This window comes from Tupaia chinensis, unplaced genomic scaffold (assembly GCF_000334495.1).
Source record: "Tupaia chinensis unplaced genomic scaffold, TupChi_1.0 Scaffold144262_1, whole genome shotgun sequence".
Taxonomy (NCBI): Eukaryota; Metazoa; Chordata; class Mammalia; order Scandentia; family Tupaiidae; genus Tupaia; species Tupaia belangeri.
In genome coordinates, this window is record NW_006204120.1 from 2353889 (window position 1) to 2371530 (window position 17642).

The 17642-nt window shown below is 41.6% G+C and overlaps 1 protein-coding gene and 1 pseudogene across 5 annotated transcripts in view; both read right to left on the reverse strand.

The window, feature by feature from the left end:
* Window positions 1-439: 439 nt before the first annotated feature.
* Window positions 440-3742, reverse strand: LOC102476607 (60S ribosomal protein L32 pseudogene; annotated as a pseudogene).
* Window positions 3743-5922: 2180 nt separating this feature from the next.
* TSC22D1 (TSC22 domain family member 1) overlaps window positions 5923-17642 on the reverse strand; it is a 152022-nt gene continuing 140302 nt past the window's right edge. For 3 of the 5 annotated variants that reach the window (XM_006166499.3, XM_027767425.1, XM_006166502.3), the window contains 2 exons: window positions 8493-8544; window positions 5923-7294 (listed from right to left, as the gene is read on the reverse strand). In XM_006166499.3, coding sequence (XP_006166561.1) covers window positions 7037-7294; window positions 8493-8544 — 310 coding nt within the window. In that variant the 3' untranslated portion in view covers window positions 5923-7036. Of the gene's footprint in view, window positions 7295-8492; window positions 8545-8952; window positions 9316-9614; window positions 9705-17642 lie in introns of those variants that run through there. The other 2 variants (XM_006166501.3, XM_006166500.3) reach the window with 2 other exon arrangements.

Below are 17642 nucleotides of genomic sequence, written 5' to 3' on the forward strand. Positions count from 1 at the left end.
GGGGAAATTTCCCAGTAAGTTACCACTGTCAACAGTTTCACAAAATGTTTTGCCACTTTACAATATGGGTCTCAATTCCTTAGCCACCCACCACCATCCAACCATAGTGAATGCCACGTATTCTTAGCTTTATGACAGCAGCACTCCACTCCAGGGTCCTCCTTTCCCTATTAGCTCAGGGTGGCCACTGAACCAGCAGACTGTAAAGTGTCTAATGGCAGAAACACTCTTGCTTATGGGACTGTGCTTCCAGGGGAGGAGGAGGACACACGAGGTCAATCATTCAGGGACCCAGGCAGACAAAGCCTCTGTCACTTCCAAGGGCCTTCTCTGTTCCATCAGTGGAAAAGGGGGAGCCTAGCAGGTCATGGAGAATTTTTTTTGGGGGGGGAGGCTTGTGATTTTATTTAGAAACAAATAAAACACACGCACGAGCTGTCTACTCCTTTTCTTCACTGTGCAGCCTGCTATTGGGACTGGTGACGCTGATGGCCAGTTGGGCTGCTCTTTCCACGATGGCCTTCCGGTTCTTGGAGGAAACGTGGGCAATCTCAGCACAGTAAGACTTACGGCGCATCAGAAGCACTTCTAGCTCCTTGACGCTGTGGATCAGAAACTTGTAGAAGCCACTGGGCAGCATGTGCTTTGTTTTCTTGTCACTCCCGTAACCAATGTTAGGGATCAAGCTCTGGCCCTTGAATCTCCTCTGCACTGTTGTCAATAGTGCTGGCTTTCTGCTAGTTGCGCTTCATTTTGACATATCAGTCTGACTGGTGCCAGATGAACTTTTTGGTCCTCTTTTTGACGATCTTAGGTTTTACAAGGGGTCAAAGGGTAGCCACGAAACTGGGTAGGAGATGGCTAACCACCCCTACAGGCAGCGCCAGGGAAGACAGAGAGAACGGTTTCCTTATAAGCCAAGTCTGAAAGTGTTTGGTCACCTCAGTGCTCACAAATTGACTCAACCCGAGTCCCACGGTCACACCTAATTCCAAGGGGGGAGGGAGAAGTAACTTCAGTGTGTGTCTGAGTAGGAGAGGAATGAGATCTAGCGTGACCAACGTGTGCTGGTTTGCCTGAGACTTGGCTGGTTTGAGCACTGAAAGTCCCACTTCTGGGGACACGCTCCAACCTGTGGCAAATCGATAGTCACCTTACTAGCCTCCATTGCATTCTCATTCCTTCAGACACCAAGTCTTTTGTTTTCATGACCTCCTGGTCTGCAGACTGCAAACCACCTATCAGGGCAGGAACTGCATATACTTCTAGTAGGGCAGATTATTTTAATCACAATATATGTTATCGCTGGAAATTTAGGGCAAGTGTGATATAGCTTTGGAGCACACACGGTCTTTGTCCCTAAGTGAGTCAACTGTCACAGGTAAGGGGCCGGGTTATTCTACCATGAGGAAATGTGACTCTTTTAATAAGCGTTCTTGAAAGAACTCCCAGAAATATTTTTGCCAGAGTTCATCTCAGAAGGAATGATTCAGATACAATATCACATAAGGCAAATTCTGCCAGAAAACAAACTGCCTCATTTATCTCACAGGCAGCTGTGTGAGCTGTCCTTGAGGACAGGGACCGTGGCTGTTTGCTATCCTATCTCCGGCATGTAGAAGGGATGCAATAAATAAATGTTCTCTGAATAAATTAACACATAGCATACAGCCAGCCTGTACTCGCTTCCTCTAATCAAAGAGGTTTCTCAATTGTTTTCAGCTGAAAGGTGAGCTGCCACTTAGGCCAGGAGTCTGGCTCGAGATAGTCAGAAGATAGAAACCAGAGGCAAAAGCACGTGGCTTGGGGCCATCAGCTCAGTGCCTGTGCTTCTGCTTGGTCTGCACAGTATCCCAAAGTCAAGAATTTTCAGACGGAACCCTGAATTTCTGAGTCTTTAAAAATGAGGCGATCTGGCAATGTGGGTGTGAGTTCCCACACGGTAATGACAGGGTGAGAAGGAGCAGCTCCTGTCCCCTGAGATGTGGCCACACTCTCCAACTGCCACGAGACCACCACTCCCTGTTTTCTTACCCTCACTCTCTCCAGGAACTCCTCTGCATGTCTGATAGACACAGGTATACGCAAACTTGGTTTAAAACACAGGCCATCTTCTAACATTGTAGCAACTCTGCACACTTTTAAAATGGCTATGAGCCCTTCCAGTAACTGTTGAGAGTCTGATTTCTATCCCCAGCGACTTCAGGCCTGCCATGCCTTCCACAGAACTGTTTTACATGGAACTTTTTTTCGCAATGAAATCATTTAAGACAGGGACCAGCAGTTAGCCTAATGGCTATGTCGCTGGACTCCCATGTAGTCGACTGTGGTTTGAGTCCTGGACCCGGTGACTTAAATTCACGCCGGGCACGTGTGCGTGTGTGCCCAAGATCCCAAGAGGAGAATGGAGGAGAAGGGATTGCAGCGTGGCCATCCCCCCTGGGTGATGATTTCGCATTTTTCTCTCTTTCTGGTGAGCACATGCGCCCTATAACAAAAAGAAACTCTAAAAAAAAAAAAAAAGAGAGAGAGAGAGATACTCTGGTTCTAGTTGTTTTTTCACTTCCACAATTATTATTAGTCAAAAGGCAAGTATGCTCACATGAGAGGGAGAAGGTACTCTTCAATGGACATGGTCACAATCCCTTCTCCTCCATCTGTCCATCCTGTTGAGATTTGGGGCACACATGCACATGCACCCAGTGTGTTTTTCAAGCCACCAGGACTGGGATTCAAACTGTGCAGTCAGCCATGTGGGATCCAGCTCCTTTAACCACCAGGCCACAGGGCTAGTTATTTTCAAACGTGGGCAATTCCCGATTATTGTTTCTCTAATTCACATAAATCAAAGCACAATCTTTTGGTATTATTTCTTAGATACAGAAAAAAAAAAAGTTGAACTTTTGTTTATACAATAAAAAGCATGCTTTTCTACGTATGTTTTCTATTAAAGTTTAAATAGCAACTACTTTTCTCAAATGCTAAATCAAAAGCTATTAGAAAATAAAGCTGTTACAGCTTTATTTCTGTAAAAAATACAAAATTGTTTATGTAAACAGAGGACAAATGACTCAAAACACTAGTGATGGCCAATGCTCCTTGAGTCTTACTCCGAATCTATCTCTGTGCTGTTTTCCAGCACTCGCCTTACAAAACCCCAAAGGAGAAAGCACATCCTCATTTTAAGCATGAGGAAACAGGGACCAAGGAATAACATGCCCAAGATCATTTAGCTAGGAACTGGTAGAGCCAGGATTAATATCATATTAATCTTAGCCTAAGAAGTTAAACAAACACACAAAACAACACAAACGTAGTCTTCTCCCACCCCCTCCCCGACTCGAAGTTAGAAGACTAAAATACAACTGATCATGAACAGCAGAGAGGGTTGTTAACTTCTACGGCAGGTCAGAATCTTCGTGATTTGACCCAACCCTTAGTTTACAGATGAGGAAGCAGGCCTGAGAGGAGTTCCATTCCTCAACCAAAGATCAAACAGCTGGTTCCTGTAGGGTCAGGCCTGGTAACCAGGCCCCTGATTCTTGGCTTGATGTCCTTCTCCCCACACACTAGCACAGAAACCTTACCACACATCTGCTTTCAAGCTCTATTGGCAGGCAAATATCTCCATTTTCAGGCAATAAGAGGGAAAGGAAACTTCATTTTCCCTGCCTCTGTTTCTAACCTGAGTGCCATTTTTGCTGTCCGGATGCATTCGAAGTTGACGTCTAAAAGCAGTCATGCTGTCAGGCCCCGGGAGCTTCAACTACTTCTTTTACACAAAGCAAAGTCTGCGTAGTGTCTGTATTGAAATTAATCTTCATTTCTAATTTCAGTGATAATTAACTTTCACACATTTCATGTATAAATTTAAAACAAATTCTGGCATGGCATATTCATCACATAATGAAAAATAAATCTTTGCTTTCGAAGTATGTGCATAAAAAGAAGAGAATTACTGAATTATGAACACTGTTCATTTGAAACAGAGAGCAGACATTCATTAAAATTGGGTAAAATTCCTTGTTTCTCCTTCACTGAGTGGTGTCTCTCCTGCCCCAAGTAGAGATGTCATCAACACTCAGTGCTGGTACAACATCAACTCCCCTTAGAACTTTTTCCTGGTCCATGGAACACAAGAGTGATATAATCAATTATATAATAACCCGAGGGCCAACAAGGCCTAATCAGGTCTGTAATCAAGTAGCAAGATGCTCTTCTTTAATTATCTTAAACATGCTTAAGTCAGAAATCGATAAAGTAAGGAACATGTGTGGAAAAAGATATTTTGCTCTAAACTCATTTCACACATGATATTCAGTTACCAAAATGTCATGGAGTGTCACATGTTTAATTAAAGGACCCTAAGTAACATCAAATGGAGAGGAAAGTTCTCCATTATCTTAATAATACACTGAGGTATAAGATTTTCCAAATTTTCAACAATTATCACATACGGTATTAAGAAACATAAAAGAGGAAATGGCTAAGGAGTTCTATTTACTATCATTTTCTTTTTAAAGCAAAAGCAATTACCAAAAAAAAAAAAAATGGACAATAACTATCAAAGTATCCCTTTTTACAAGCAGAAGCTATATAACCTTTAAGCTAAAAAATACTTTCTTTAAATTTTCTTCTAATTCTCCACACCATCTGTATCCACCTGCCATCAGCCCATGGTGGTCAGCAGCTCCTTCCTCCAACATGAGGCCTGTGTTGCAGCTTTTTATAACAACTAGCGTGCTGTCCCACAAATCCTGTCAGGGAGCTCTGATGTCCTAGCCTTCTTATGCCAGCTCTACACTAGAGAAAGAGAGGATTCAGAAAAGTCAGTTCATCTTGTCCTGCCAGAACTCGGAGAAACCTTGGAGGTTGGGTATGCTCATTCCCGCTGGGCAGGGGCTACTGCTGAGGTGCTGGGTGAATTAGAGCCAATGTGTCCACCCTGTTCACTTGCTCGCTGACATTTCCCCATTGCAGAGTGGGACTCCTCAGGTTCACGCCTCCCGAGGCCAATTTGCTTGAAAAATCCATCACGTTTCTATTTCTGACCTATTTTACAGTCCTACAGAAGCAACTTGGGAGGGACTCCTTCGCTCTGGCCCCACCTCAAATCCAGTAGAGGAAACCCTGGAAATCATGGCATCTTTTGCATGGACAAAACAAATTATTATCCCTGAACCTAGAGATTCCTCTCACGTTAGGAAACACATCCCAACCCAAGGTGACAGTTCTTAACGTGGTGATCGGCTTCTCTAACTTGCATCTTTTGATCCTAGAGAGCTGCTTATTAAGATTCTCAACAAAATAAGGGTTCATTCCCCCTCTACATTCAGCAAACTTTGGAAGATTAAGATTTTCACAGACTTTGGACCAGCAGATGGCATAATGGTTATATCACTAGACTTCCACATTGTCGATCACAATTCATGTGGCAGTTTCAAACTCGCGCTGGGCACATGTGCATGAGTGCCCAAGATCCCGAGAGGAGAAGGGATTGCTGTTTGGCCATCCCCCCCAGTGGGTGATTTCTTGCTTTTTCTCTGGCGAGCACAAGTGCTCTATAGCAAAAAATCTCTCTAAAATTTTTTTTCACAGACTCCTAGAATTCATAGCCAGCAGGGAATTTAAGAGATGATCTCTTTCAATCCCCCACATTAGCCCAAAGTGGTGAAGTAATTTGTTCAAGTCAACATTAGTTAAAACAACTGTGATTATCTTCTCCTGGGTCTCTTCCCTTAATAGCTAAACACTGCAATGTTGATTTCCTTTAACTTCTGTAAGTCAAACCACTGGTAGCCCAACTAGGTCCTACTGTTCTACTCTCCGCTTCAGGATTTTACGAGTCAGGTTATTTTAACTTTACCTGGAAACAGTGGTGGACGTGACTGCAATCACATTAACGCTATAATATGGAAACACTTGTTTATCAACATTTTATATGCTTTATTGAAAGTTGACAAGTGCAACAGTTAAATACAGTGACACCTTACAACTGTGTAGAGAACATGCACAGAAACATATGCATATAACTACTATACAGGTAATATGCAGAAACCCCTACTGGGAAATCCATTTCATTAGCTAGAACTGATCATTTTTCAAAGTATTCAACCAGCTCAATCAAAAGACTTCAGTGAACAGGGATTTACTTCAGCATATTCAGCAGCTAGAAGATTTCAGATTACACAAAGTGACTAACTGTGCCAAATTCTTAAAATTTCTTTAGGTGTGGCTTTTGTCATGTAACAGTTTTTATGTAGATCTATATATAAAACACAATCCACACCCCTTCAGACAGCCAATGAAACAACTAAATGTCAATCTGTACAACCTAAATAGTAGTTACAGTCCTCTATTGTACAAAATAGTTACACTACATACACAAATATACAATAAGCAAAACAACCTTCATGGTAAGATAGCCTAGGTCCCGGCTACCTGTCACCATTTTGTCACTCTTAATAGTTTCGTGTCATCCACTGTTTCAGAAAGAGGCACAGTACTATTATTTTTTATGGATTTTGGTGACAGTCGTCAATGTGTACAATGCACTATGTTCCCCCTCGCTTTAGTCTTTCCTATCTCCCTTTCAAGTTCCTCATGGGGGAAGAGAGGAGAGAGGGCAGTCCCCTGAGGAGCTCCACCGCTTTTGAACCCCAAGGAAAACACACTACATGCAAGCAGGAGAGAGCTCTTGGAAGTCAGGTGGTGAGCGGCCCTGGGATGGAAAGCACACAGCTCCTCAGCATGAATTCAACCATTTCTCAGACATCTGCCGAGCTGCACGCGGTCCCAGCACATCCACGCTAATTCTCTGATTAACCTTTAATTCACCCAACTAAGGCATTTCTTCAAGCCAAAAGCATATGAGTGTTTAATACTGGAAAAAAGAGATAACGGCATATGTCAGTCTCACGTCTCTTTTGCAGCGAGCAATGAAATGGGTGACTGTGGAGGCGGATTCTCCTTAGCACATCTTCTCTGGTCTGTTCAGTTCAGACAGCAGCAGCCAGTTCTGCCGGGGCATAGGAGGCTACGCGGTTGGTCCTGAGCCCTGGGACGCTGGCTGGGCAGGGGGCTGTGTGGTCCCCTGTGGCGGCGTGGTGGCAGGCGGGGAGCCAGTCTGCAGCTGGGCCTGAAACTGGGCGAGCTGCTCAGGACTGGCCAGTGTCTTCAGCAGATTGTTCTCCTGCTCCAGCTGGGAATTCTTCTCTATTAGTTCTTTGATTTGCTCTTTCAGGACCTCCACTTCCTCTCTAACCGCATACATCAAATGGCTTTTCACCAGATCCTGAAAGGAAGAGGGTAGAAAATGGTTTAACTATTTACTGTTTCCTGGATTAGGAATTTTTAAGGCATTATTTTTCAAGGCTTCCCCTAACCATGAACATATCCAGTCTTTAAAGTTCATTAAATGACACTTGGGGAAATCCAAATACAACCAAATGTAGAGAACTTAAGTTTAATGGTGCAGGGATCTAGCTTTTTAGAAGTCTACGCTTTCTCTGCTGACCATAGCCAAGAAAGCATACAATCAGGTTCCCTACTGGAGACAGCAAAATGCACTGGGGTTCCTGAGCTCTGCACTCCAGTACCAGGTTAGAGTCTGGACTGTGCCTGGCTTAGTGATGCCCAGACCCGCAGCGCCGGTGGCCTTTCCCCGCCCCCAGTCCCTCCCTTCGCCCGCCCGCTGGAGCCGCCTCCCTCAGCACCGGCTGCAGCCAGTTCCTACAGAGCATGTTGCCGCATTTTCTTCCCTCCACCCCCTCAACCCCCCTTTTCGTGATTAAGCTGACATCACAGAAACCTGGGCAGGCGTCGCAGCCAATGGGAGCCAGAGTTATTTATAGCTCCGAATTAAAGGTTCGGAGTTTGCCTAGCAACAGTGGGCAGAGAATCCCGTGAGAAGAGCCACAGGCGCTGCTCCAATAACAAAGAACGGCCAAGGCGGAAATAAAAAATAGGAGAAATCCAGGCGCAGGCTGAGAAAACAAAACTTTTCCCTGGTCCTGCCTTATTATGCAGTAGCCTGCATAACTGGGGACCCGTCCAGGCTCTGCTAGAAGGCTCTTCTCAAGACCCCCACTTCTGGGGCCCTCCTCCCCTCCCGGCTCCCTAGTAAAATCTTAGGATCCTGGTAAAGCCACTTCGCTCAATTAGATGCGCCCACGACCGACTGAGCCAGGCCAGCGCTTTCCTGGCAATTCCCCCAGCAAAAGAAATAACAAAAACAAAAAACAAAAACCTGCATTCGGTAAAATCGGCCCAGAAAAGGAAAACACTTAATACCCTAAGGGCCCCTTTTCTCCCTCCAAGGCAGTCCTGGTATGTGGCTTCATGCTGGCAGGAAGGAGACCGCCGGCATTTCCAAATGTATGAGAAGCAGTCAACATCATCTGAATTTAGGGATGCACTATTTCCACCCCAACACATCTTGCTTTTTCTGCTGTGTCCACACTTAGTACAAATGATTTTTAATTAGTACATACCATAGCTTGCTCGATTTTGTTGTCAATAGCTACCACACTTGCACCAGAGGAGCTGAAAAAGAAAAAAAAAAACCTGATAAATGAAATGTATCTTAAATGTCCAATATAAAAAAGGATCTCCAGATTTCATGATGTTATTAGCGTCACATTTTGAAATATTTTCCTTAACGCGCTGTAGCATATAAGCTCCAGAAAATGCCAGCCACTCTCTTACTAACGAATATCCAGGCATTTCCCTATTTTAGTGAGCCACAAAAGGCTAAATTACATAATGTGGGAAAAGCTTGTTCTCTGGCCAGACCTGCGAAAATAAGGCTATTCTGAACATTCCAAAAAGCAACATCCATGTCAACGTAATCTCTCGGTAATGGACAAAGGAATTCGCCTGGCTATCTTTCACCTGCATTATTACAAGTATCTCACGAGTAAATTTAAAGAAACTATCCCAGCCGACATTTACCTATTGTCAAGTCTCACAGAGGCGTTTTCAGTCCCCAGCAAGGATGACAAGAAAGAAATTGAAAAATGTCTCAGTTGGTAAACTCCTAGATCCATCGCCACTGGTCTACACCATTGGGATTTCATGCAATTGCAGCCAAAAACACCCTCGCGGAAAAACAGAGGGAACACCAGCAGCCTTGTTGTAGCTAGATAAAATCTTCTAGCTTTCTGCAGCCCAGGGAGCGATAGAGAACAGCAGCCCTAATTTAAGGAGAGCCGGCTTCTGTGCCTAGGCGATTCCGGGAAGATGCGGATCCCAGTGGCGAGAAGAGATGCCTCACAGATCAGCAGCCAGGCTCCACTCGGCTCTAGACCAGGTCTCCTGGTCTTAGTGCAAAATATATGCAGGGATGAGGCGCGCGATTGGCCAGCACGCCACTAGGACCCGCCCCCTTCTCCCTTCCCCGCCCTCCTCCCGCTTCCCCGCCTTCTTCTGCCCCCACCCCCACTCACTCCCAGTCCCCAGATCCCGCTCTTCGGGTGGGCTGGCCCAGGCCGCACTCGGGGAACAGGGGTGCGGGGCCACCGAGACTTCCACAGTCTCAGGACGCGAGACCCCTGCCTCGGCAGGAAACATTAAGGGCCCCTGAAAATTACTATTAGGGTCCCGCACGTGCTTACGTTTAAAAGAGTCAGACCCCGTCCTCGGAGCTGCCTGTCCCTGAGGCTGCTGAATGGCGAAAGCTTCCTATTTGCAACTAGAACCGTCTGAGTTACTGGGCATGCCCAGTCCCACCGCTAAAGACTTGAGGGAGCTCAAGTGTCTCGATTTCAATTATCTGGTTCTTACAGGCAACAGTAATGGGAGGGTTTTCAGGCGGTTTCCTTTATAAGGATAGTAACTGCCCTACACTGATATATATATTTTTAAATGCCATTGAATTTTAGAGGAAAAGTCACGTCTGCTTACCTTTCCACGAACATATCAATGACTTGTACAAAGAAAACAAACAAAAGTTACATTCTCTTTGCTAGGCAAATAAAAATTGAGTCAAGGAGAAACCCACCAGAATGAATCCAGTGGGTCTTCCCAAAATGTCCCTATAGCCATATACCTTAAAAACCACATCTTTCCTACCTTCTCCCCAGTAATTAAGTATTTCCTTCCATTTATAGCTAGAAAAGTCAATTCACAGGTTGAATGATATAGAGATCTATTTTCAGTAAGTCCCTAAGACAATTTTTTGGAAGCTAAATGACAATTCCTCTTAAGACTCAAGTCCTGTGTGTTTCTTAGGTCAGAAGGATTTTCATACTGTTAAGCACATGCTTAAAGCAAGTAACTATTTGAAATTAGTCTCTGCCCAATTCTCAATGTCTGGAATGGTAAATGGGGGCATTTGGTGGTAGTTAAACATAGTTAAGAAGCCAAAAGATTCTGCATGCACACCTCTGTGAGCCTACATCCCTGGTCATGTAATTCCCCTCTCCAAACCCAAATCAAGAGATCTGGGTGTAAAATAGCTTAACTCCTTACAAAATCCACTTTATTAATTTAAAACATTTATAAAAATACATCAATTTAGTTCAATTTAATATAAATCTAAGGCTGAAGTTTATTATACAACTTAAAGTTTTATAATTCAATATATTAGTTGAAGGAAAATTTAACTTCTACAATACTGCCCCCTAATGGCATAATACAATAAAAAAGGAAACCAAAAAAATTTTTTAAAAAAAAGGACTGGAGAAAACCTCTCTAATCCACAAATTGTTTCATTACAAATAATTTCAATACAAAATCTGAAAGTGTTTATAAAACATACATATATATATATATCCTACTTATACAAATACACACGCGCACGCACGCACACACACACACACACACACACACACACAGTCCCTTTCCAACCTGCATTGTCCCTGAAGGAGCATCCTTTCCTAAAACTGTTATCAGAGCCTTTAAGACAGTCTTAATTTGATTCAATGCTGACAGGGCATATTTGGTTTTACAAACTGTCCATAGTGATTAGAAATCAAATCTGGCAAATGAAAAGGGTAATTTCTCTTCTGGGTTAAAAAACAAAATGTGACTAAATGTAAAGCAGTAAGATTCCTTTTTCATTGTAAAGCTTATATTATTTTTCAGATGTTAAGGCTTTACTTAATAACAATATTTGTTCAATTTAATTTCTAAAAATTAAATATATTAGCTCATATGATACAGAACTTGTTGAAGACAGTACTCATTTTTAGTAAAAGGACACAGAGTAAATGGGAGTTTAAAAACCATAATAAATTGGCCTCTATTGATGCCAAGTAGATTTATTATATGCATGATAGTTTCTATATTTTGAAAGTTAAAATTATGACTAAAACTATCTATGTGATTAAGTCCATTTACATATTTTAACTGAATGCCAACTTCACAGAAATAAAGAACATACAATCTTAAGCTATGAATAGGGCTGAAAAAAAAACCTCTTAAGTTATATAAAGAACAGATTTAAACTTACCAGCTATAGTTTAAAAAGATTACTGAATTAACTGAATTTTATGTATTAGGTTGTTCTTGGATATAGACAAAGAAATAAGCTGGTTATGTATATTAGTCTATAAGGTAATCATCAGAAGTTTAATAGTCTATTCCACACACTTGCCTGCTGAGGGACATTATGGTCATTTCCAATACTTTGCTATTTAAAATAAAATTGCAAGAAACGTCCTTCAGGTCAGGAGACCTTTCTCCCAGGGCAGGACCTGTGTATTTCTAATTCAGTAACACTTGCTTTTCTTCCAAACTTGATCTAATTTGTCCCATACAGGTAGAGCTGGGGATCCACTACTTAAATAGGATAGCCACCTCCTCCCCTTGTCCAAACTCCTCGCAAATCTGTCAGGGACAACAGCTAACGCACATCACTCTGCACCAGACCAAATCATCTGCAGTGTTTGGACTGCCAGCTCACCTCTGCCTTTCTGGTTCATTCTCACTAGGTGTTGGGGGTAGGATTACCAGGCATAGCAAATAACACAAGACTCCCCGTTAAATTTAAATGGCCGATAAACAACAAATAATGACTTAGTGCGAGTTTCCACGTACTGGCAGAACAAAAAGCAATGCCAAGGAAACCAAAAGGGGGAAAGCTTTTAAGTTCAACCATATTTTAGATTTCCTTGATTTCCATAGAAAGGGTGGAATATAAAGTTGAGAAAATCATCCAAGCTGTAGGGCAAAAGAGGGAACTGTAGGATAAAAAGATGAGAGACTTAAAAGATGAATCTAGGAGCTCCAACATCAAAATAAGATGACTTCCAAAAACAAAGAACAGAGGGAAGGGGAACTATCAAAGACATAATTTAAGAATTTTCCTAGAACCAAAACGCACAAATTTTCAGATTAAATACCCACCACAGTAAATGAAAAAGCCCTATGCCAAAACACATCAGAGATGACCAAATACCCACCCCAATAAATGAAAAAGCCCTATGCCAAAACACATCATCGTGAAACTGGATCACTAGAGAAAATACTAAAAGCTTCCACATGGAAAAAAAAAAACAAGTTACAAACAGAACTAAAATCAGAATGGTTTTGCTGACTGCCAGAAAACAATGGAGAAAACGTCTTTAAAATTTTGAGAAAGGCTTATTATATACAATTCTTTGGTTGGTCAAATCATCTTTGAGTATAAAGATAGAATAAAAACATTATTTGCATGTCAGACATCAAAATGGAAGAGCAAATCAAGAAATAGGCAGGCATGGAAAATAGGAAGCAGGGATTTGGACACTGGAGAGAACGAAGGGAATCGACGGGCTCACTGATGAAGGGAAATCTCAGGGTGACAGCTACCAGGCAAACCTAAGCACCAGGCAGTCTGCAACTGGTCTGCAATGGGGCAGGAAGAAGTCCAGGAAACAGCACTGCAGTGTGGAATCACACAGGTTAGCTAACACCTCTGAGCATGTGTGTGGGCAGGGTGGGGAATTACTGACAGGTACGTGAGAGATCTAATGAAACAATTAGGTAATTTTAAAGGTAATTTTCTGAGAAACAAAGCAGAAAAAGAAACATGGAATGCTCATAAATACAATTTACAGGACCATATTAATTTTAAAATTTTTATTGATTTGACTTTGAAATGTCATCTTTACTGGGAAGGAGGTAGGATGAACAATAGAGAGGTGCTAATACTTGAAAGTGCTAAATCCTAATCTACTACAATTTGACTACATAAAATCTAAAATGGAAAATATAAGAAATAAGTATAAAGATATTACTTAGAAATGTGTAGGTGAATATAAGAAAAAAATCTAAAAATTAAAAGTGGCTGCTCTGAGGAAAAGACTGAGGTGAATAATAAAAGGGAACTGCTAATTTCTTTTCCTGCTCACTCTATTTGATCTTTAAATATGTACATGTACTGCTTTGAGTAAAATAAATAAATAAATAATTTCAAAGTAGGAGAGAGGAAGGTATATAGAGAGGGATCTGCAGTGGTTCCTCTGCCCCCAGGCTTCAGCTGAGGACTTACCACACAGGCATGTGAGGGACTATCAGGCTGGGGAGAGAGCCCTCTAAAGAGGCACACAGAGCAATTTTCAGAAATCACACAGGGTGGGGAATAGTGGGTGTTAGCACCAGCATGAATGAAACAAACAAACAAAACCTTGTAAACATGATGCATCAGATATTAATTCTAACCCTAACCCCCAGAAGAGCACTACCTAGATAATGCGGAGAAATGCATCCTAGACCAAAGAGTGTTTTGGTACTATGTAAAGAAAGCAGTTTAAAAGGAAGCCTTGAAAGGATCAAACTGCGTACAAGCAAAAAAGACCCAGACATGACAAAATTGATCAAATTTGTAGATAAGGACAATAGAACAGTTATTATAACTATGCATTCTATATGTTCAAGTAGGCTAAGGATTACATTAACATATTAAGGATAAGTGTGAAAAATATAAAGAAAGCCCAAATTAAATTGATCAAGATGAAAAATACAGTGCCTGAGAAGAAAAATATATTGGATGGGATTAACAGCAGATTAGACAGAAATATTAATGAATTATTAGTAATAGAAACTATCAAAATAAAACATACAGAAAAGAATTTTAAAAAAGAGAGAATAAAACAAAAAAGAACTATGAAACAATAATTTCAAGCAACCAAATACAAGTGTAGTGATGTTCTTTAAGAGAAGAGGGAGGAGAAAGAGGAAAAACTCTAAGAAATAATGGCAGACCAGCCAAGTGGCATGGAGGTTAAGGCAGCTGGATCCCACATGGCCAACTCTGTGGTTGAGTCCTGGACTTGGTGGCTTGAAAAACCTGCAGGCACATAGGGTCAGCAGATAGTGTAGCAGTTGCATTGCTGGACTCCTACATGACCAACTGCAGTTCAAGTCCTGGACACAGTTGGTTGAAATTCATGCATGTGTGTACATGCATGCCTAAGATCCCTGGAGGAAAATGAAGGAGGGATTGTGGTGGCATGGCCATCCCCTCTGGGGGGTGAGTTCTCACTTTCCCTCTCACTGTCTCTGTCTGTCTCTCTCTCCAGCAAGCATAAGCACCCTCTGGCAAAAACCTCTACCAAAAAACAAAACAAAACAAAACAAAAACCCAAAAAACCCACACAACCAAAAAACATGCCGGCATGTATGCGTGTATAACCAGAATCCCAAGAGGAGAACGGAGGAAAAGGGACTGTGGCATAGCCACCCTCCCTGGGGGTGACTTCTCACTGTATCTCTCTCTCTCTTTCTCTCTCTCTGGTGAGCACACATGCCCTATAGCCAAAAATAAAAAAGAGAAAAAGAAAGAAAGAATGGCAAGTTTTCCCAAAAATTTTATTAAAATAACCCACAGATCCAAGAATCTAAAAAAAAAAAAAAAACCCAAGCAAGAGAATAATGAAGAAAACTATGAGGCAAATCATCAAATCACTTATGTCTAGTGATAAAGACAAAGTCTTAGAAGCAGCCAGAAATAAGAACAAAGTCATAAGATACCATAATAATGACAGCAGACTTGTGTTGGAAACAATGCCAGACAGAAGAAAGTACAACCACATCTTCAAAGTGCTTAGAGAAAAAAACAAACCTATCAGACCACAGCTCTAAGCCCAGTGAAAACGCCTTTCCTAACTTTAAGGTGAAATTAAGACTTTTCAGACGTACGAAAGCCGAAAGGACTCATCACTAGCAAACCTTCATTACAAGTCCTTCACACAGGAGAAGAATGATACCAGATGGAAATCTAGAACTACACAAAAGATTGAAAGAAAGCCAACCGTGACAGCCATAGCAGCCACAGTTTCACTTTCCAGTTTCAGTCACCCATGATCAGCTGCGGTTTGAAAACAGGTGAGTACATACAGTAAATTGGACATTCAGAGACAGAAAGACAGATATCACATTCCCATAACTTTCACTACACTTGTATATTGTCATACTTGATCTATTTTATTACCAGTCACTGTTAATCTCTTACTGTACCTTATTTATAAGTTTACCATAGTTATGTATGTTTAATAAAAAACAATACTTTAGTACTGGGTACTATCTGTGGTTTCAGACATTTGGGGTCTTCGAACACATCCAAGAAGGGACTACAGTACATGGTTAAATGTAAAAACTTTTTCCTCTAACTTTAAAAAAAAAATATTTGCCAGAGGGCATATGTACTTTTGGGTAGGGGGGGTGGAGAGAGAGAGTGAGAAGGCACCTGTCTCATGGGGAATGGTCACACTGCAATTCCCTTCTCCTCCATTTCTCTCTCCTTTCATTATTCTGGGCACATGGATACACACTCCTGGCCTGTTTTTCAAACTACCAGGTCCAGGACTCAAACAAAGTGGTTGGCCATGTGAGATCTGGCCACCTTAATCACCATATCCTCTTTATTTAAGAATCTTTTAAAAAATAATTGAGGGGCCAACAGGTAGCATAGTAGTTAAGATGCTCTATTCCCATGTGGCCGATCACAGTTCAAGTCCTAGACCTGGTGGCTTGAAACTCACACAGGGCATGTGTGCGTGTGTGCCCAAAATCCCACGAGGAGAATGGAGAAGGGATTGCAGCATGGTCATCCCCCCCAGAAGGATGATTTCTCGTTCTCTGTCTCTCTGGCAACCTCATATACTCTGTAGCAAAAATATCCCCCCCTCCAACCCCCCCCAAAAAAAATAATTGAGTGTTTAAAGCAAAAATAATAATATATGAAAGTGGGTTATAGTATAAGGGGCTTTAAAAAGTTCATGGAAATTATTAAGAAATTGTGCATGGATTTTTAAAAAAATTACACCAAAGTAAATTCATACTTTAATTCAATTTTTCCACAAAAGTTTTCAAGTCTTCTCATATGCAGAAGTAAAATACATGACAAAAATAGAACAAAGGCCAGGAGAGAAGAACAGGAGGATACTGCTGTAGGAGTCTTACATTACTTGGTGGACTGTGATAAGTTAAAGATGTATACTACAAAGTCTAAAATAATAAAAAACGAATAGTAAGATAGTTGATTTAAATCAACTACATCAATAATCACAATAAGCACTTTTTAAAAAAAAATTTGCCATAGGACATGTGTACTTGTTGGAAAGACAGACACAGTGAGAGGAATAGTGAGAAATCATCCCCCAGGGCGGATGGCCATGCCAGTCCCTTCTCCATTCTCCTTCTAGGATTTTTGGCATGCACTCATGCACCCTTGGCATGAGTTTAAAACCGCTGGATCTGGGACTCAAACCACAGTCGGCCTGTGGGAGTCCAGCACCTTTAACCACCATGCCACCTGCTGGTTCCTGTATTGAATACTTTAATTAAAAAGTAGAGATTGCTAGACACGACTATGTGCTGCCTATAAGAAATATACTGTAACTATAAAGATGCAAACAGGTACAATACAAAGATGGAAGAGGCAGCTGCAGTGACCCAGTGGTAACACAATGCTCATGGTGCTGCAGTCACCGGAGAAGGTTCCAGGTTCACATCCCGAGTCCTCTCTGAATACGCTGGGCATGTATGTGTGTGCCCGTGATCCAGGCTGGCTGGGGGTGGATCATGTCATAAAGATCTTTCTCTCACTTTGGGAAGAAATAAATAAACGTGGAAAAAGAAAAAAGAGGATGGGAGAAGATATAATATGCTAACAATATTTCACAAAGTAATCTGCAGAGTAAAGAATAATGCTAGGGATAAAGGCCATTTCATAATGATAAAAGGCCAACTTATTATATGGTCATAAAACTTCCAAATTTTTATGGATTAATAGAACTAGGACCTACCCTGACCTCCACGCAGGAATGAATTCAAGAATTTCCAGAGAATGACTATAATCTCTTCAGTAGAAAAGGTAAACAGAATGGGGGTGATTATGAGTAGGAAGACCTGGTTCTTCCATGAAGAAATGACCTTTAAAGGACAGAATTAACTTAGTTCTCAGAGAACTCAAGGAACCTCCACAAGGAGATTTTCTTGCCAAAAGTCTGGATGATATTTTTTTTGAGCAACTAGAATTAGCAAATAAAGTAGACATGGTTTAAATAGTGGGAGGCAGCTCTGTTTACAAGGAAGCCATGAACCAGCCAGGTTATCTTAAACTATTTGTGACAAGGATTTGCAAGTGACACATTTTCTCCAGAAATTGATTTGGAGAAACAAACTTCTCCCAGAATACCCAGGTTATTACTTCTGAT